Source organism: Martes martes (assembly GCF_963455335.1).
Source record: "Martes martes genome assembly, chromosome: 11".
NCBI lineage: Eukaryota > Metazoa > Chordata > Mammalia > Carnivora > Mustelidae > Martes > Martes martes.
The window spans coordinates 75,655,506-75,676,079 of NC_137899.1; the positions used below are offsets into that span (position 1 = coordinate 75,655,506).

General features: G+C 40.9%; 1 protein-coding gene across 6 annotated transcripts in view; it reads left to right on the top strand.

Annotated features, from left to right (window-relative positions):
• The first annotated feature begins 6,598 nt into the window (after positions 1-6,598).
• The window catches only part of ST7 (suppression of tumorigenicity 7), a 240,130-nt gene continuing 226,154 nt past the window's right edge, over positions 6,599-20,574 (top strand). For 3 of the 6 annotated variants that reach the window (XM_080818524.1, XM_080818521.1, XM_080818522.1), the window contains exon 1: positions 6,672-6,858. In XM_080818524.1, the coding sequence (XP_080674650.1) occupies positions 6,708-6,858 (151 nt within the window). In that variant the 5' untranslated portion in view covers positions 6,672-6,707. Of the gene's footprint in view, positions 6,859-20,574 lie in introns of all 6 variants that reach the window. The other 3 variants (XM_080818523.1, XM_080818526.1, XM_080818525.1) reach the window with 3 other exon arrangements.

Here is a 20,574-nt window from a genome sequence, read left to right on the forward strand (position 1 = left end):
TCTTCTCTCCTGATTGTATTTCAGCAGTGTAAATGAGAGGGCTGTGTTGACGCTCTGCTTCCCAAAGGAATTTTATTTTATTTTATCTTTGAAAATGAAGAACCATCCTCCACTGGCTGGAGCAGAATTTTAGCATGAAGATAGGATTAGGCTGCCTTCAGGTTCTTTATACAAGGCTCTGATCAGAATTCTATTTTGCATTTTTGCTACCAGAATTTTTCTGTACATTGACAAATCTTACCTTATTCAAATAATTTTGACTTTTTAAAACAAATCAGGGAGGGGTGCCTGGGTGGCTCAGTGGGTTAAGGCCTCTGCCTTCTGCTCCAGTCATGGTCTCAGGGTCCTGGGATAGAGCCCCCCATTGGGCTCTCTGCTCGGCGGGGACCCTGCTTCCCCCTCCCTCTCTCTGTCTGCCTCTCTGCCTACTTGTGATCTCTGTCTGTCAAATAAATAAAATCTTTAAAAAAGAAAAATCAGGGATATCACCAAGTATTGGCATGTCTGTGAAAGGCTTTATATAGAAACTAAAGTCTCCTTTTAAGGAATAAGGGGGGCAAAAGTAAATGTGATTATAATTCATCATATAATTTCTAAACCGAGTCATTGTGTATCTTTCACAGTTAAGATGAAATGTGTGTTTGCATTCTTCCTTATACCTACCCTATTACATCTTGGGGTCATTCTCCCTGAGTCTTTTGCTATCTAAATCGCCTTTTCAACTATATATGGATCATTGAAATTTCATCCCTTCAAAATCTCTGAGAGTATGTTGTCTTCAAGAAGTTAGAAATGGCAAATTCCCTTCCAAACCTGCTTGTCTGCTCTCCTGGTTCTCAAAACTACCGAGGTTGGATTTGCTCTTATTCAGCTCTAAGTCAGTCACTAAGTAGGATAAGCAGTTAGTTAGGATGTTACTCATGAACACACAATACTAATTCATGAATTCAACCAATTAACATGAGTGAGATTTTTTTCGTTTATTTTAAAGAGAAACCAAAGAGTTAAGAGTTATTTCTTTTTTAAATTTAACTATGTTTTATTATTATTTATTTTTTTGTTTGTTTATTTACTTCTGAGGTAAAATTGACATACTACATCCTATTAGTTTCAAGTACATCAAAGTGATTCAGTATTTTTATACATTATGAAATGATCCCCATGGTAAATCTAGTTATCTTCTGTCATCATGCAAAGTTATTACACTATGATTGACTATATTCCCTATGCTCTACATTATATCTCAATGACTTATTTATTTATTTTATAACTGGAAGTTTGTAATCCCCTTCACCTATTTCACCCATCTCCAGCTCTTCCCCGCTCTGATAACCAACAGTTTGTTTCCTGTATTTATGAGTCTGTTTCTGTTTTGTTTTTTAGAGTCCACATATGAATGATATCACTAAATATGTTTTGCTCTGCAGGTTTATTTCACTTAGTATAACGCCCTCTGGGTACATCCATGTTGTTGCAAATGGCAAGATTTCATTCTTTTTTTCACACACACACACACACACACACACACACACACATCGCATCTTTTTAATCCATTCATGTGCTCATGGGTCCTTAAATTGCTTCTATGGACTCTTAGCTTGGCTACTGTAAATAATGCTGCAATGAACATAGGGGAACATGTATATCTTCGGATTGGTGTTTTCATTTTCTTCAAATAAATACCCAGAAGTAGAATTGTTAGATCAAGAACAGTTATTTCTTTTTTTTTTTTTTAAGGTTTTATTTATTTATTTGACAGAGAGAGACACAGCGAAAGAGGGAACATAAGCATGGGGGGGGGGTGGGAGAGGGAGAAATAGGCTTCCCACCGAGCAGGGAGCCTGAGACATGGCTCGATCTCAGGACCCCAGGATCATGACCTGAGCCAAAGGCAGACACTTAACGACTGAGCCACCCAGGCACCCTGAGAACAGTTATTTCTTGCATTTAAATCTCAGATGAACTCTGAAAATCACTTACAAAATTAGGTTCTTAAACTTATGACAACATATAAAACTAAAGACTGTGACAGCCAATATATACATATACACTCCCAAACACCACTTACAAAAGAAAAACTAGAGAAGAAATTTTAAAGAACTTTTTTTTAAAACTTTTTAAAAAAAAGATTTTATTTATTTATTTGACAGAGATTACAAGTAGACAGAGAGGCAGGCAGAGAGAGGAAGGGAAGCAGGCTCCCTGCTGAGCAGAGAGCCTGATGCGGGGCTCAGTCATGACCTGAGCCAAAGGCAGAGGCTTTAACCCACTGAGCCACCCAGGTGCCCCAAAATTTTAAAGAATTTTTAAAGGTCTTCCCTAATATCTTGTTTTCTTATTCAGTTCAAATATTTTACCAGACTAAGATATACATTTTAACCAAACATATAAACAAATTAATGAGGAATTTAGGAATATACTGTTTTTACATAATCCCCATAAGTTAATGGTTATTTAACTCCTATTATACAACCCACAGGTAGTTACACCTCATGAAGCAAACTTTCAAGATAAGCTCATCATATGATGGAAGACCAAATCTTAAGTTTTACCCCTGAATTAAATCTCTGATTTATATTCTTTATAAAATACAAGATTTGGAATTTCTTTTCATTGAATTAATTTTTATTCCTTTATACAAACTCAGTAAGTATTTACTGAGCATGTACCATGTGCCAAACACAGCACTGTTTGTATTAGGAGGTAAAGAGGACTAAAACAAACAACAATAACATATTACCTAACATTAAAGACTTCAATTAACAGAGAGGAAAGATACTGACTAGGCCTCGTGCTAAGCATTTTCAGTAGACGTCTCATCAAATCTTCCCAACAACCCCTTGTAATCGGTACAAGTGTAACCCATTGAATAGGTGAAGAAACTGGCTCAGGGAAACTCAGTCAGTTGTAAAGAGCACCCAGGTAGTGAGTAGCAGGATCAAGAATATAGCCCATCGGGGTGCCTGAGTGGCTCAGTCAGGGGGTTAAACCTCTGCCTTCAGCTCAGGTCATGATCCCAGAGTCCTGGGATCGAACCCCACATCGGACTCTCTGCTCAGCAGGGAGCCTGTTTTCCCCTCCCCCTCCTCCTGCCTCTCTGCCTACTTGTGATCTCTGTCTGTCAAATAAATAAATAAATAAAATCTTAAAAAAGAAAAAAAAAAAAGAATAGAGCCCATCATCACTTGGCTCCAATCCTATGCTCTAACAGCCTACCACAAGCTTCCTGGTGCAGCATCTCAGGAAAGAGACTGAACTCTGGGAGGCAGGAGGGAGCTGGTGTCACAAAGGAGTTGATTTTTTTTTTTTTTTTTTAAGATTTTATTTGACAGAGAAAGAGAGAGGGAGAGAGCACAAGCGGTGGGTGGGGGGAGCAGCAGGCAGAGGGAGAGGGAAAAGTAGGCTCCCGGCTGAGCAGGGAGATTGACACGTGGCTGGATCCCAGAACCCTGGGATCAGGAGCTGAGCTGAAGGCACACACTTAACCAACTGAGCCACCCAGGTGCCCCAAAGGAGGTGATATTTTAAGTGCATCTCTAAATAAGCGGTTTTCAGGCAATTGTGCCAGGGAAGGTTGGAGGGAAGTGGATCACAGAAAAGTATACTATAGGCAGGTCCTGTGGAGCAGGTAGAAAGTCATGAATGAGGAGAGCATGTTCGCCAAAATGCTGGTAGTAGGAAGAGTGCCTAGGGGGGCGCCTGGGTGGCTCAGTGGGTTAAGCCTCTCATGATCTCATGATCTCAGGGGCCTGGGATCAAGCCCCGCATCGGGCTCTCTGCTCAGCGGGGAGCCTGCTTTGCCCTCTCTCTCTACCTGCCTCTCTGCCTACTTGTGATTTCTCTCGTCAAATAAACAAATAAAATCTTAAAAAAAAAAAAAAAAAGAGCACCTAGGATGGGAGATGGGGCTGTGTAAGTTGGTAGGACTACCTTGAGTGCCATCTAGATTTTATCCTTTGGGGTGGTGTAGGAGTGGAGTAGATAGGGCCTTGAAGGATTTTTAAGCAGGAAATGAGTTATAAGATTTGTACTTCGAAAGGTAACTCTGGCAGAGAAGTATGGAAGAAGGTGCTTTGAGCAGGGATGAGGGATGGTGGTGCTGGTGCTGGTGGTGGAGGAACTGGAGGCAGGGAGCCCACACCTTGTTCTCTGTGAGACATAACGAGGTTATGAGAGACTAAACGCTATTGCAGGAGAATAGAGAGCAGTGACAGATCTAAGACAGGACCTTGAAATTTTTTTTTTTTTTTTAAAGATTTTATTTATTTATTTGACAGAGAGAGATCACAAGTAGGCAGAGAGGGAGGCAGAGGGAGAGGAGGAAGCAGGCTTCCTGCTAAGCAAAGAGCCCGATGTGGGGCTCGATCCCAGGACCCTGGGATCATGACCTGAGCCGAAGGCAGAGGCTTTAACCCACTGAGCCACCCCGGCGCCCCAGGACCTTGAAGTTTTGATGCCCAATTGAATGTGGAGAGGAAAGGAGGTGGGTGAGAGGGACTCCCATCCCAGCTGGATGGGATGATGCTCAGATTTCTGAATGAGGGAGCTGGAAGTGTAGTGCTCATTCCCAGGACTCTAGAAGGAGGAGCAGTTGGAGGTGAGTTTTGGGTGTGATAAACTTGTGGCAAATGTGGGTCATTTCATTGGGAGATGGTCAAGAGGAGGCTAGTCACATCTTGTCACTATTTCATGAGTGGTTCCACTCAAGAGCCGACCTTTACCTTTTATCATTATCCTGCCTATCCTATCAGTCACCAAGGCCTGTCAATTCTACCCTCTTAAATATTTCTTTACTCCCTGCTTACATATATCTTTAAATTGGTCATTTGGATTCATGTGTGCAGTGCCAAATAACAGTAAACACCTTTGTGTTTCTATAAGGCCCTTCAAAATCAGATCTTCTTCAGCTTTATCTCTCTTGACACCATCCCACGGAGAGCCTACTCTCCAGCCACACTGAAGCAGCCACACTTGCCAAAAGATCATGATTTCTCACTTCTGTGTCCAAGAACAAAGACATGTCTCCAACTGGCCCCCCCACCCCCCGCTTGCACACCAGAGGGAAACAATAATGAATAAGACAGTGCTGACCCTCTAAGAGCGCCTAGTGGATGATCACAAAATTGTGGCTCATCTGAGTTATACTTATGTCCCTTCTTCAAGGTTCACTGATAGCAAAAAGCTAGGCTCCAGGATGTTCATTCAACTTAAGTGGGCAGTTTTACTGTAAAGAATCTGGTGGAGTTTTTTTGTTTTTTTTTTAGATTTTATTTATTTATTTGACAGAGAGAGAGATCACAAGTAGGCAGAGAGAGCAGCAGGCAGAGAGGGGGGGTGGGAAGCAGGCTCCCTGCTGAGCAGAGAGCCTGATGTGGGGCTCGATCCCAGAACCCTGAGATCATGACCTGAGCTGAAGGCAGAGGCTTAACCCACTGAGCCACCCAGGCGCCCCTCTGGTGGTTATTTAATCATAACATAAAATAGATGGTTCATGTCCTCATGCTGTTTAATTCTACTGGAATTATTGAAAATGTGAGAGGAGCTCTATTATGTATGCCATAAATATGTCCTTCATGTAAAAAGTTAAAGGAGCTTGTTTTATTATGTTACAAGTAAGCAGAGCAAAATTTATAATAAAATATTCTGCTGAATCTCAGAATTCTAAAAAATGTCTTGGCTGTAGATAGGCTAACCTGCAATTACACTATATAGATAGCAAAATTATTTATGGCCAGAAACAGACTTTCAACTTTCACTTGATAAAGGCAACATTTTTATTCAGCCCAGACAAAAACACTTGTAATAATCTTGCTTAAAGTAGCTCACTCAGATTAAGCCAAAATTATCCCAGAAATTTAATATTAAAAATAGGCTGACAGTTGTTTGAACTGTGATCACCCCAAAAAATGAGGGGATAAACATTCTTCTTGCTAAAATTTCCTTGGAAAACCCCTGTGCTGCTCTGAGGAAGACAAAACAAAGGTAAACAGCATGTGCAACCGAAATCTTGCTTAGCAGAGTGATTTATTTTCTGGCCTACTAACCAATGACAGGAGCACATCTATCTTGTCCCAGTTGCCCTGGGTTTATCCATCCCTTTGAGCCTGAATTCTCAACGCAAGGAGTGGAGTGTAGAGAGTTTAAGACCTTTATAGATGGATGTGTGGCATCCATCACACTGCAACTGAATTTTGGCTTGAAGTTTAAGGTACACTATTCAATCGCTTTGTGCCTCGGTTTCCCTGTCTACACAATGGTGATTGTTGAAGGGGTTAAATGAGATCATACAGAGCTTGGAACAGTGCCTGGCATAGAGTAAACCCTCCACATATGCGAGTTATCATTACATGTCAAGAGTTCCCTTCAGCGACCCAGCTGGCTTGTCTTTCTAAATATTAGCACAATAAATATAAATGGCATCAGAACGTGAGGGGGCAGAGGCCACGTGATCCCTCCACGAAAGCCACATGCAGGGGCCTCCAGAGAGTTAGCAATAAGCCGGGAAAAGGAAAGGTAGGCGCGTCCGTGGCCCGCGCGATTTCCCGCCGCGCCCGCGTCGCGGGTGGCGGGCGGGCTCCGGGGGCGCCCGGGCCACGGCGGCGGCGGCGGCGGCGGCGGCGGCGGCGGCGGCGCGAGCGGCGCCTCCGGGCCGGTGAATCATCCCGGCAGACACCGAGAGCCGCGGCAGCAGAGAGCAGCGCTGAAAAATGGCTGAAGCGGGCACGGGCTTTCTGGAGCAGCTCAAGTCCTGCATAGTTTGGTCTTGGACTTATCTCTGGACCGTGTGGTTCTTCATCGTGCTCTTCCTGGTCTACATCCTGCGGGTGCCCTTGAAAATCAACGACAACTTGAGCACAGGTAAGGCCGGGGCCGCGGGGCCCGCGGCGCTCGCCCCTCCCCCGCCCCGGAAAGTTAGTGCAACTCGCGCGGGGCCGCGGCTGGCGGGGGCGGGAGGCCGGGTGCGCGCTCGAGGACGCGCCAGGGCCCGCGCACTGGACGCCCGCGGCCACCCGCCGAGGACGCGGCGCCTCAGGTGGTGGGGCCGGGCTGCGGGGTCCGCGGGCCGCCTAGGGGCGGCCGGCGGCCTTCCCGGTCCCGCCGCTCCGAGACCCCGCGGAGGTGGAGCCGCGCAGCGCACACGCCGCGAGGCGGGCCCGGCAGGCGGCTATGGCCCCGCGGCCCGATGGGGCCGCCCTGCCGGGGGCCGGTCGCCGGGCGAAGAAGGGCAGGCGTCGGGAGCGAGGGAGTTCTGGCCGACGCCCCCTCGGGTGTCGGAGCGCGGACCCCGAGGTTCTCCTCAGAGTTAGACCGTGCCCTTCCTCACACCCTGTGGGCCGGGGCTGCCGAACATCCTAAGTGTAGTCGGACCAGGCGTCTCTCCCCAGCTGGCGGCACTCCGCCGGCTGAGGGCGCCTCCGTGTCAGGGCTGCCCGGGGGTGCCCGGCGCTGAAGCCCCTCAGCCAGGGCCGACTCCGACTCGGCCGAGTCCGACTGTCCCGGCGGCGTCTCGGGGGCCGGTATCTGAACCCCCGCGGCTGCGAGGGGAACGGCGTCGCTCCGATTTCCGTGGGCCGAGGGCCACCGTGTTAGGGGTATGGATGACGTGTCGGGTGACCAAACGGAATGTCAGAGGGACAAAAGGAGAGACGGGAAATCGAATTCGTGATGGTTTTAAAGGATCTCTACCCTTCTCTCCACCCTCTCCCCGCCCGCAGTAGGCTCTGGTAACTAGCCTTGTCTGGTATCTTCGATAAAGCTCCGCAGGCTAAGAAGGGAGCCCCGCATGTCTCCTCCTTACGGTCGTAAGTGCAGAAGGTAATTAGCCCAGGATCTTAATAAACTGGCAGCTAGCTGACCGAGTCATTAAAAACAGCCACGAAGAAAATCCACACCAACCGTAACACTCCAGAGACAACTGAGAAACACAAAGTAAATTTTGAAGGAAGGGTTTACAGCTCTTTGAAGTCTAGAAGTAGTTGTGGGACTCAAGTCAGATCGATTTTTTAATTTGTAATTTTTAAGTTTCACAGTACTTTCGAGGAACATCCTTACAGTCCCGAATAGGTGTGTAATGTATATATTCCATCTGGCGTGTGATTTACATAGTCTGGGAGTCCAGGTCTGGTAATGCCTTGTCCTGTGTGGTGTTAACTGCACTAAAATAATTTTTTAGAACACTTGAGATTATATGCTCATTTTGTTAGATACTTGTGCCTTTAAATTCTAAACTTGGGGTATCTTGATTACTCTTAACTTGAACTCCTGTTCATATTTACATTTGTTTCTTAGTGTCCCTGGGAGACAGGATTCTGCACCCTAGAATCCTGCCATTTTAATAGGTGTTGCTCAGCCCTTGGATTTAGTCATCTTGAAGACCATGGCTTTCTGGCTGTTTTTCTTTGAGAGTGGCTGATTGTCACGGTACTGTCTTCCTTGGTTTAGGCAAATATATCTCCAAGATACCTCTAGTCCCAAAGCCCTGTGATTTTAAGAAATTATTTGAATATATGTGGTAAGGGAATCCTATAGTTATTGATAAGCAGGTTTGATTTTTTTCCTCCCTAAAAATTTACTGTAGGATTTTTAAAAATGGGCATGTTTCTCATTTAATACACATTCAAAATTCCTATTTTGGAATACACATTTGCGTACAATATTTTTAAAAAGTGGGTTAAATAATCATCCATGTGTGTATATGTGTGCATGTGCCCATGAGTGCCACTTACCAGTGCTCTGTGCTGAACAAGCAAGAAGCAGAAGACCTACTGGGAAACCATGTAGTTTTTAAGGAAGAAAATACTGTAGTTGGATGTTCTCCCTGCAACTTTAAATCTGGCATATCTCACAAATCCCTTTGTTAATTAGTATAGGATTGTTGCTTATTTGGGCTTATAAGAGGTAGAAAATATGAAGATGTACAAACCATCAGGGCTGGATCGCATCAGGTGAGTCTGAGGCTGAGGGAGTCTGAGGCTAATGATGCTGGGCTGCTGTTTTCAGTCTGGTTTTATGCACATTTTAGTCATAAAGGAAGGTAAAAGGAGAAGCGTAGAGACAACTACCTCTTTGCTATTTTGTGTGAGAAGGTGGGGGAAATGGGGACTTTGGACCCTCTCATGGTGGAACTTGTCCTTCCAGGGTGATGTAAGTGGATTCTAATGGGACTAATATTTGCTGTTCCTAAGCCCAGTGGTGCTTGCTCTTCCTGTGGCAGTGAAGGCGAACGTCCCTGAAAAGGTCACGGAGTCTAGTGCTGCTTTTAGGGAGCTTCGGGTAGCACAGGTCTCCTTCCTCAGGGAAGTTGAGGACACCGGCCCAGATTGGTGAGGCAGCCAGGAGCCCAGGACTTCCATGACACAGGCCCAACTCTGGACTTTGTAAGGTTGTGGAATCTGCTAAAAATGTCCCAGAGCTGTTTTGGATATCTGCTTGACATGTTCTCAATAGCTTGGTTACTTATGACCACTTTTGTATTTCTAACCTCATTTGATCTATTTTTTGGTAAATGTGTTTTATTCAATTTGCTTTTTAAAAAAAATTTCTTGAATGTCTCCTACGCATAGGATGTTGTCACAGGTGCTATGATGGAAAAGATATACAGGTTTGTAAAACTCAGGCTATATTAGGAATTTATCACATGGGAACAACTTCTGATAATGCAAAGTGGAACAGGGCAAGGCAGTTGGAGCTTCTCTTGAACTGAACCACGGAGGGTGAACAGAATTCCATGGTTCTGAGTTGGGGATGCAGAAAGTGGTCCTCCCAAACAAAGTCACAAAAATTGGAAGTTCAGGTTAGGTTCAGAGAACTATGAATCATGTGGAATTTAAAACAATAAAAGAAAAAGATTTTAATGAACAAGGATACCTTTGCCACTAATGTGTCATGTATAATTTTCCAAAATACCTTTAAGGGTCTTTTCATGGTTGTCTGACTTGCTCACTCCTACCATCTGGGTTTACTTGACCTTCACTGCATTGAGCCTGTACCATTTAAGGATAAAGTTCTGAGTATTCTATTAGACCACATAGGGAAAACGTCACATATGCAACTAGCTCTTGCAATGAAAAATGAATTTTAAGAAAGACGAGGGAGAAAACAAACATATTAGAAATAGCACATTGGTTAGCTTTGGTAATTGATTTTTTGATCTCTGCCCTTGAGTTGGTTAGGAGAATGTTACAATAGTCCTATGATTTACTGAAAATAGAATGAACTTTTAACATGATTCTTATTTATTTATTGCTATTTTTTAGAAGATTTAATTTATTTACTTGAAAGAGAGTGAGAGAAAATCCAGAGGGAGAGGGAGAAGCAAACTCCCTGCTGAGCAGGAAACTCCTTGTGATTTGGGGCTTGACACTAGGACCTCAAGATCATGATCTGAGCCAAAGGCAGATGCTTAACCAATTAAGCCACTGAGGTGCCCCTTAACATGATTTTTAAAAACCCCAAATTATATTATTGTTTGTTTGTTTTCAAGGGAATTAATATCCCAAAATAATGCTTTTCCAAAAGGGCAGAAAGTTAATTGTGGATAGGAGCAGTCATGCAGGATATTATTCAAGAAAAACAGTAGAATAGATTGGTCTTTAAAAATTTTGACAACAGCTTTATACTGTAGTGTCGATAGCACTTTCTCATCTGCTCTATGTTCTAAGATTTTTGGACGCTGAATTTAAAACACTTAGTGTGTTAACACCTTTTCTTAAAATGTGCACCTTTGCAACTCTTGCACCGGGCAGCTTAAGTGATTTTCCATTTCTTTTTCTGTTTCCTGAAAAGCAAGTTTTCAAAGATCTTTGAAATCCTACTTAATTCCTTCTAGAAAACAAATGTAATAGTCTGAACTACGCCTAAGTTTGTTTGTATTACAAAACTTTTTTGTGTTAAGATGGTAAATACAGATGCAAAACTCATATTGCTGAACTGAGATGATATATAAATATCATTTAGGTGTTGCTCAGTTTTGAGTATTTTCATATTGGAAATTGTTGCTCTAAATTTAATTAATACTCTGTATTTCTTATCTCAAGGGCCTGGTGGCAATTTACTTAGGTCTTTTGCCCCTGCTGTGCCTATTGTCTAGTATGTTCTCCTCATCTTTAAATCCTACCCATCCTTCAAGGACCAACTTGCCTGCTGCCTGCAGCCTGCTGATCCTTTCAGCTGAAAGTTCTGTTTCCTTTACTTTAAAAGAAAATTAAAAATTTCTTTATTTTTTAAAGATTTTATTTCTATTTATTTGACAGAGAGAGACAAAGCAAGAGAGGGAACACAAGTAATGGGGAGTGGGAGAGGGAGAAGCAGGCTTCCTGCTGAGCAGTTAGCCCAATGTGGGACTTGATCCCAGGACCCCAGGATCATGACCTGAGCCAAAGGCAGACACTTAACAACTAAGCCATCCAGGTGCCCCTCCTCTACTTTTACAGTGTGGTATCTGAGAGGCATGTTGGCAGATTTTACCTTGCGTGAATTATTGTTGCTACTCTAGTTTTTTGTTTTCCAGTATAATTTCTTACACATAGTAGTAGTTCTTACCATTCACTGGATGAGTGAATCTCCAAGATGTAGCATATCCAGTGAGTTGGGATAGGAACAATGCAATTGATCAAACATATTAGTGGGCATGTGCCTTACTTAAATTTTCAGCTTTAGATTGAGGTCGGAAACTGACATGAAACCTTTAATTCTGTGATGGGTCATATGCATGTAATTCATGGTGTTCTAGTTCGTGAACACATAAAAGGACAATTTTCTAATTAATGTCAGCTTTAAGTTTAGGATATATCCCAGATATTTTAGTTGCCCTTACTGTGCAGTGGTAGTTTTATATTCTTTAAGATTCTCTCTAGCTCTAGGATTCTGTTTCAGTGTCTTGGGATACATTTCATTGAGTGCAGAGTATAGAAATAAGCAAATAGGTGGGCTTAATATATGTGAGTATATATACTTAGTGAACATATTTTTTTTCCAGTTTGTACTTGAATTCCTACTGAATACAACTTCAGATACAATGTGACTTCTGCCAGTGGCTTTTCCTTCTCACTGAAAATAAAATCCAGATCCGTTCCCCTGGTTTACACAGTTTGATGATCTGACCCATTCCTACTCCACCAATCTGAACTTCTACCATTCTTTCTTGAGGTTATTATCTTCCAAGACATTTTGTGATTCTTTATTATTCTTAAAGATTTATTTATCTGAGAGAGAGGGAGGGCACAGATGTGCACGGGCTGAGGGGGTGGGCAGGGCACGGAGCCCCATGCGGCTCATCTGGCTCATCTCACGACCCTGAGATCATGACCTGTGTGGAAATCAAGCGTTGGATGCCCAACCGACTGAGCCACTGAGGTACCCTGTTCTTTCTTATTCTTAAATATACCTCGCTTGTTCCTGCCTTACAGCTTTACTAGCTGTGTGCTCCACCCAGAATGTTTTCCTACTTGATTTTTGCGCAGTAGTCTTACTAGTCACATCTCTGCTTAAATTCGCTTCTTTTGAGAGGTTTTCGCTGATGACCCAATCTAAAATGACTATCCAGTTACTGTAATATCACCAGATTTGAATTCTCTGCATAGCATTTAGCACTGTTTGATGTAGTTCATACTTGTTTATTTATCGATGCATTCTCATAGTTGTACCCCATGTACTGTAAGCTCCATGGGAATAGGGGTCTTGTTTTGTCTTACTGTATATCTCCAGGATCTTGAACAGTGACTGTTCGGGCCTAGTGCTTAGTATATATTTGTGGAGTGAATGAAAAATTATCTCAGTTGGTTGTGGTGACTCAGCAGTAACACTCTTCTTTAGGAAATGATTTTGGAATCTATCATTTCTTATGAGATTGAGAATTGTGTTCACTGACTCTAAGTTATAAAGACTACCCTGAAATGTTTACTGCTGTCCCAAAACATTTATATGTTTTGATCCTTTCTTTAGGGGTAGAATATAAGGAAGGTTAGCCTTCTGGTTCATATTGTAAAGTAAATGTAATATAAAGGATGTTAAGAGTAAAATTAATTACATTTTTGTGTAGTATAACCTGGAACTTCAAACATAGGATTTACTGAGTTAGGTACCTCATATCACCTGTAAGGAAGGAGCTTGAGATTCTACTAACATGGAAAAAGTTATATATAACTTGTATATAAGGAGGGAACAGGATAGAAGGAAGATTTGGTTGGCAAATTTTCATAGCACTGTTGTCAGACATTATGAAACTTAACACACAGAAGTATAATTTGAAGTGATTAGAAAAACTTAAGCACAGTTTTCAGTTCATATATTTGCATAGTCCCTCTACTAACGATAGAAGCATTTCTAAGTTTATATGAGAAGCCAGAGTGAAATAGTTTTGGCATTTAAGAAATTTGTTTTATTGCCAATTTTATGGTAATGTTTATTTCTCTGTAAAGTACTTCATATCTGCTGAAAGAAAGAAATACCAGCTATGATGAGGTGAAAGGAGCATTGAATTTAGAAGATTTGAGTTCAAATCCCAGTTTGCCATCTGCTGGGTAGGGTTGGACAAATTACTTTGGAAGACTTTTTTCTCATAAGATGAGGACAGTAATCTCCATTTCTTAGATTTATTTTGAACTTTAAATGAAATAACCTTTAGCACTGAGCCCTGAGCATTGCACATAAATAATATTAGCAACCATATATTGTATACCTAGTTGTCTCGTCCATTTCACTGACTCTGAAATGTGTTCATTTATTAGTTAATTCATTCATCCACTGGTTTTTTAATTCATTCATTTGGAAAAGTGAGGCAGGTACCCAGAGATTGAAGTTGTATTATTCCTGTCAGTTATGATTTGGACCTACAATCTCATGTCAGGTATATTCCTCCCAGTTTCCTCACTTGTTTTCTGTGCTGAAAAATTATCATCCTCTGATACATTGTCTTGTTTGCTAATGCTTCCTGGCATATTTTGCTCCCTATGAACAAGAGCTGTGCATGGTACAGTCACATCTTAAAAATAGGATTGAATGTAAATCTGTTGATTCGAACTAGGAAGGGGTGAGGAATCAACCCTTAATTGAGTTCTTACATGAGCCTAGCACTGTACTGCTTGCTTTGTCATTGGTTGTTAGGCTCCCTGGGCTTGTCCATGGAAGTCTGTATATATCCCACATAAATAGCTACATGGCTCATACTCTCTTTGTACATGTAGAATAAAAACTGTCAAGATGAAATGACTGCAGTTATGATACTAGTTGTCCAATTAAAGGAAACAGTACAGGTGAACACATTTAATAATGTATTTTGATGGGAGAACAGCCTAACTTATGAGTGAAGATGAGAACTGGGTAGAGACCTTTGGATGGGACTGTTCCCTTAGAATACTCAGAAGAGCTTGAGAGCAAGGGTTATGATATTTTTTTAACTTTGTATTTCCATCATTTGCTCATCACTCAGTGATGATACATGAAAAGGTAAATGAGTGAGTATTTTTAAGGCTTTCCAAGATTAATGACACTAGTGGTGCTTTTCTTATTTCACTTCACCACCTAAGGTTTTTCTTTCCCTTGGTTCAGAGGGCTATTGCTAATACTTACCATTCAAGGCTGGACTTACTTGGCTCATAACCGAAACTCAGAGAGATAGGATTTTTCTGAGGTAACTGGGGTAAAAGCTTGAAGACAAGGGAGGAAAAAGAGTGTTCTTGTGATTCAGAGGAGGTGTTTGTCCAAGGTGAACTAATGGAAAAATTCAGAACTGGAAAACACTAAGGGGGAGAAGAGACAGCGAGGTGTAAATGTGACTAGTCAGTTGGGTCAGAACCATCAATGATGTGGGGCTGGAATGGGATTGACAGAAAGTGTGGAACCGGATAAATAGCACAACTTAAGGAGTGTTTATGCTTGCTGAATAGACTATAGGAGGCACAACTTTGAGCATTCTTTGAATATTGCTGTGGTTGACACCAGTTGCCTTTGACTTAACCAGCCTGGTGATAGAATTGGTTCCTTGACTGGAATGCAACTTCTTATGAGATAGTAAATTGAATGAGAAAGTGCTTTGTAGACTGTAAACTGCCATTTAAATCCAAGGCATTACATAGGTTGTTTCTCCAGAAGTTTATATTCTACAGACTTTCACAGTGACATGGCACGTTAAAATATATTATGGGATCTCATTTATCCTGGAGAATCTTTCTTAAGAATATCTAAGAGTTTGACTAAACAGGGTAATGACTTACTGGATTGATTTTTTTTTTTTTTTGAGTAGGGGCTTCTTTAACCCAGGGCTTGAACTCACAATCCTGAGATCAAGCCCCAAGCTGGAACAGAGAATCAGACACTCAACTGAATGAGCCACTCAGGCACCCTTTATTGGATTGGGTTGTTTTTTTTTTTTAAATATATTTTTATTTATTTATTTATTTGACAGAGAGAGAGAGAGATCACAAGTAGGCAGAGAGGCAGGCAGAGAGAGAGGAGGAAGCAGGCTCCCTGCTGAGCAGAGAGCCCGATGCGGGGCTCGATCCCAGGACCCTGGGATCATGACCTGAGCCTCCTGGGATCGAGCCCCAGGACCCTGGGATCATGACCTGAGCCGAAGGCAGAGGCTTTAACCCACTGAGCCACCCAGGCGCCCCTGTTGGATTGTTTTTAACCACATAGTAGTGAACGTCTGTTTGTTGTAAATATGAAACAAAATCTAGCATACTTATTGTGTTTGAGATGTCATTGTAAAGATATCTATAACAGGTTTTTATTTTCCCAGGAGAGAGAGAATATGTAATGAAATTCATTTTTGATGTTACAGTGGAGCAGGGCAGTTGTTCCTGTGTTACTGTTACCAGTCGTTCAAATATAGCAGGCATTCTTGCGCTACCTACTGTGCTAAAAGAGGAAACTGACAGGCTCAGTTAGCTCCAACAGTATTTCATATTAGCTGTGGCTGTGGCCGTAAGAATCACTGTTTAATTCCAGTTACTAAATCACTCAGCAAAATAAGGCAACATTTATCTGAGAAAGGATTTTTTCCTCTCTGAATTTTAGGAAACCGAAAGTGTGCTAGCTATAAACATACTTTGTGGAGAACCCTAATTTTGTTTCTTAAATTTTTTTTTCAAGGTTTTATTTATTTGTCAGAGAGAGAGAGGGTGAGAGGGCAGGGTGTACAAACTGAGGGAAAGGCAGGGAGGGAGAAGCAGTCTCCCAGCTGAGCAGGGAGCCTGATGTAGGACTGGAACCCAGGACCCTGTGATTGTCACCTGAGCTGAAGGCAGGTGCTTGACCGACTGAGCCACCCAGGTGCCCCTGTTTCTTAAATTGACTTAAAAATCTAATAAAGGGTCTTGGTTAAGGTCAGTCTTTTTGAAAATTTGAGCAAGTCTGTACAGGACTTTGAAGAAATCTCTTAGGTCACTGAGAAGGACTGTTTGTTTTGTTTTGTTTTGTTGGAAAAAAGCTTAACAATTTAAAACAACACAAATAGTTGAAACACTCTGAGGCATAAAAGTCTTAAAAAAGAAAGTGGCTCTTCAGGCAGTTGGGATCTGTATTTATGTGTGATCTACAGCTAGAGGATTTTTTTGTTTTGTTACAAAGTCAATTGTAATACCAATATAAAGTTTATTTGATTAGTACTAGGTAATAGTAGAATGCCTTCAATTCTCTCTGTTAAAGCTTTTCCAGTTTCTTTCTTTTGGGAATGAGAGAATGAAATTTTTTACCAAATTGATCTTTTTCATTTATTTGCTATGTACTATTTGTCAAGTATTAATAATAGAATTAATAAAATAATGCTCTTGGGTGTTTATTACACTCACTTGACTCAGTTGGAGTCCTTTTAAGGATATACATTCATATTCCTCTAGTGTCCCATAATCAGAACTTGTGTGATCTGGTTTTGTACTTTTCCCTCCAGTTTTGATGGAGAGGGAGGGGAATTCCTATCCTCTATCACTGATACCTTTTATTTAAAATAAAATAAAACAAATAATACTTTTCTCAGTTCAGGCTTAGAGTACTTGACATTATGGTTTAGAGAGACAAGTTTTTCTTAGTTTATTTGGCTCTTTTAACAAAGAGAATGTTTTAAATTGCACCCTTACATTTGTGAGATGAAGTGTGAGATGCTGAATTATAATTTTTAAATATTAGAAAGTTTATTCTCATTTTTTTCTTCTTAACTGGAAGTTGTAATGTGTTATCATTATCATTCAGTAAAAGTTTCAAAATGTAATGTAAAAAAATCTAACGATAAATCTAATCTGTTAGAGAAAGTCACTATCCTGAGAATAAACTTTTTTTCTGTACATTATTTGAATAATCATTCTCAGGGGGAAAGTACAGAAGCAATGACAATTAAGTTTGAACAAAGATACGCAGACATTAATTAGTTTTGTTTGTAGAAGTCTCCCTAAAAATGTTTGATTTTTGCAAACAGTTTTGTTTTGTTTTTGCTTACCTACAGAAAACAATGTAATAATTTCTGATAGATTTTAAAGGACAGTCAAAGGACCTATAATTCTTAAAATGAGCATTTTTAGGGATGCCTGGGTGGCTCAGTTGTTAAGCATCTGCCTTTGGCTCAGGTCATGATCCCAGGATCCTGTGATAGAGCCCTACATCCTGCTCCCTGCTCAGCGGGAAGCCTGCTTCTCCCTCTCCCACTCCCCCTGCTTGTGTTCCCTCTCTTGCTGTGTCTCTCTCTGTCAAATAAATAAATAAAATCTTTTTTAAAAATGAGCATTTTTAGTTTTAACCATGGGAATATATGGGACTAAGAAAGCAAGTAAGATACTTAGAAAAGATAAGATAGCATTTACTATACAAATGGGAGGGAATCTAAATTCAAAGCTTGCATCAAAGCTGTCTAGCTGTGAAGAGAGAATGGAGATTTATTATTGCTCAGTCCAAAGGGAAAACTTAAATAATATTAGTAAGTGTAGTGATTAGCAGGCTGGGACTAGCCAGGGAAACAGAGTTGTGTAACAGTGGGCACAGGTAAGGATTTTTCCCTAATGTGTCTTGAACATTATGGCTACCCATTGTTTCACGTCTAACTTATTACTCTTTACGAATAAACACGACTTAGAAGTAGAATATAAAGCCCTTTTAAAGATACCTTCTATTGAGAATACTTGCAAAAACTAAAGGAAATATAAAAATATTTAGACATTAAGACAGTATTTTATTCATGGATTATACTCTGTTGCAGTCATTTATTATCTCAGTAAAACATTCTGTTTCATTAAAGATATGCTATTGATATGTGAATGCTGTTAATACTTAGCTTTATAGGAATCTCACTGACTAACCAACCAGAAGATTGAAAAGTGGGGTGGGTGTGGAGGAATGGAAATATGACCAAGACGTGGGCCCTGTCTTCAAGATCCTTGGTGCAGAGAAGGAAAGACAAACAGGCATGCAATCAACTCTAATCCAAAGTAAAATGTGTAGAGCAAAAAGGAGCAAACAAAAATTGAACACAAAGGATGAGAAAACTTGGAAGTCATGTTGGTATTACTGAGCTGGACCTTGCTCTAGGAACCCCTACACTGCATTAACAAAGGAATGTCTTACCACTTGGTGCCTTCAGGACACTGCAAGTATGACTGAGGGGGAGATGAAAAAGGAAAATAGAAAATCCATTGGGGTTAAATTGGAGTTCATTGTGAGGAATTAAAATGGAAAAAGTTCTAATTACAATTATTTTACCCATATAGAAAAGGATTGGAAATAATAGGGTGACCCACAGCCCATATTTAAACATTATTTATGTCAATATTTTGCTATAAGTATTCACATTGCTTTTTATTTCTCTTTTTACTGTAAATTTTATAAACTATATTTTTAGAACACTTTTAGATTTAAAATAAAAATTACGATGTTAGTATAGAGAGTTCCCATATGCCTCACATGCAATTTCTCCTATTACTAATATCTTACATTGGTATAGTCCATTTGTAACAATTAATGAATAATATTGATATATTATTATTAATCAAAGTCCATAGTTTATTCAGATTTCCCTAGTTTTTACTGAATGTCCTTTTATGGTCCAGGATTCCATCCAAGATACCATACTACAATTAGTAGTCATGTCTCTTTAGACTCCTCTTGGCTATGACAGTTTTTCATACTTTTTTTTTTTTTTAAAGATTTTATTTATTTATTTGACAGACAGAGATCACAAGTAGGCGGAGAGGCAGGCAGAGAGAGAGGGAGAGGGGGAGAAGCAGGCTCCTAGCTGAGCAGAGAGCCCAACGCGGGACTCGATCCCAGGACTCTGGGATCATGACCTGAGCCGAAGGCAGCAGCTTAACCCACTGAGCCACCCAGGCGCCCCAGTTTTTCATACTTTTTTTGTATTCAGTGACCTTGACAATTTTGAGGAGTACTGGTTAGATAATTTGTAGACTGTTAGTTGGAATTTGTTTGATATTTTTCTCATGATCTTTCTATGATTATGGGTTTTGGGGAGGAAAACCACAGAGGTAAAGTGCCATGTTTATCACATATCAAGGGGACATACTATCAGTTTGACTTAACACTGTTGATGTTGACCTTGGTCACCTGGCTGAGGCAGTGTTGAGTTCAGTACTGTAAAGTGCCTTCCCCAATACGTAGTCTTAGAATCGAAATCACTTGCAGAGGCCACAAAAGATTGAAGAGTTTTTCTTCCCCTTGTGGAAATAAACAAGGACCACCCAAATGAGAACAAGTAAAGGCTGTTTATTCAGTGCTTGCTATAGCCACCATCACTTGCTTTTGGCAGGGACTCAAAGGCAAGCAGAGAAGTAGGAAAGCTCTGCAGTAGAAAAAGGAAAGGCTGCCAGTAGGCCCTGATTGGAGACTGCTAGCACAGAGAATCCGAAGGGGGCTAACTAGAAGCAGAACATCCTACATATTTGGTTTGGGAAGGCATATTTGGCTTTTTTAGGTTGATCCTAAATTAGAAGTGGGGACAAAAATTAGAGAAACTATCACTTATTGGTCAAGTCCTGACTGTTTGGCTGAAGAGTACAGAAGTTGTGGTTTGGCTTTCAGGACTGGTGTTGCGGCTTCTGGATCAGAGTTCCATTTTTGTATGTGGTCTGGTCACTGCTTGTTTGTATATTCAATCTTTCACCCAACTTGAGGGCAGAGTATTTACACCCGTAGTTGAAATTGTTCTCATTGGAGATTTATCTGTTCTTATTCATTTATTTCATCAGTATGGACTCATGGATATTTATTTTATACTTTGGGTTATAATCCCATACTGTTTTATTTATTTTATTGCTCATATCATTGTAGTTTTGGCCACTGGGAGCTCTCTCAGATGACTCCTGTGTTCCTTTGACATACCCCTGTCATTATGGGATTTTTTTTTTTAAGCACTTTTCTTTATAGGGCTACAGGATGCTCCTGGCTCATCTTGTGTATTTCTTGTCCCATCTTTCTCTTTTTAAAAAATAAACTCTTATCAATACAGGGAAGGCTGCACCACATCCCTTTCCTTTCCTTCCCTCTCTATTGGAACCACTTTCCTGAAGTTGGCATTTCCCTTTTATTTAATGTATTCACAAACAATATATAGTAATTTTTGTGAGTTTAAAATATTTA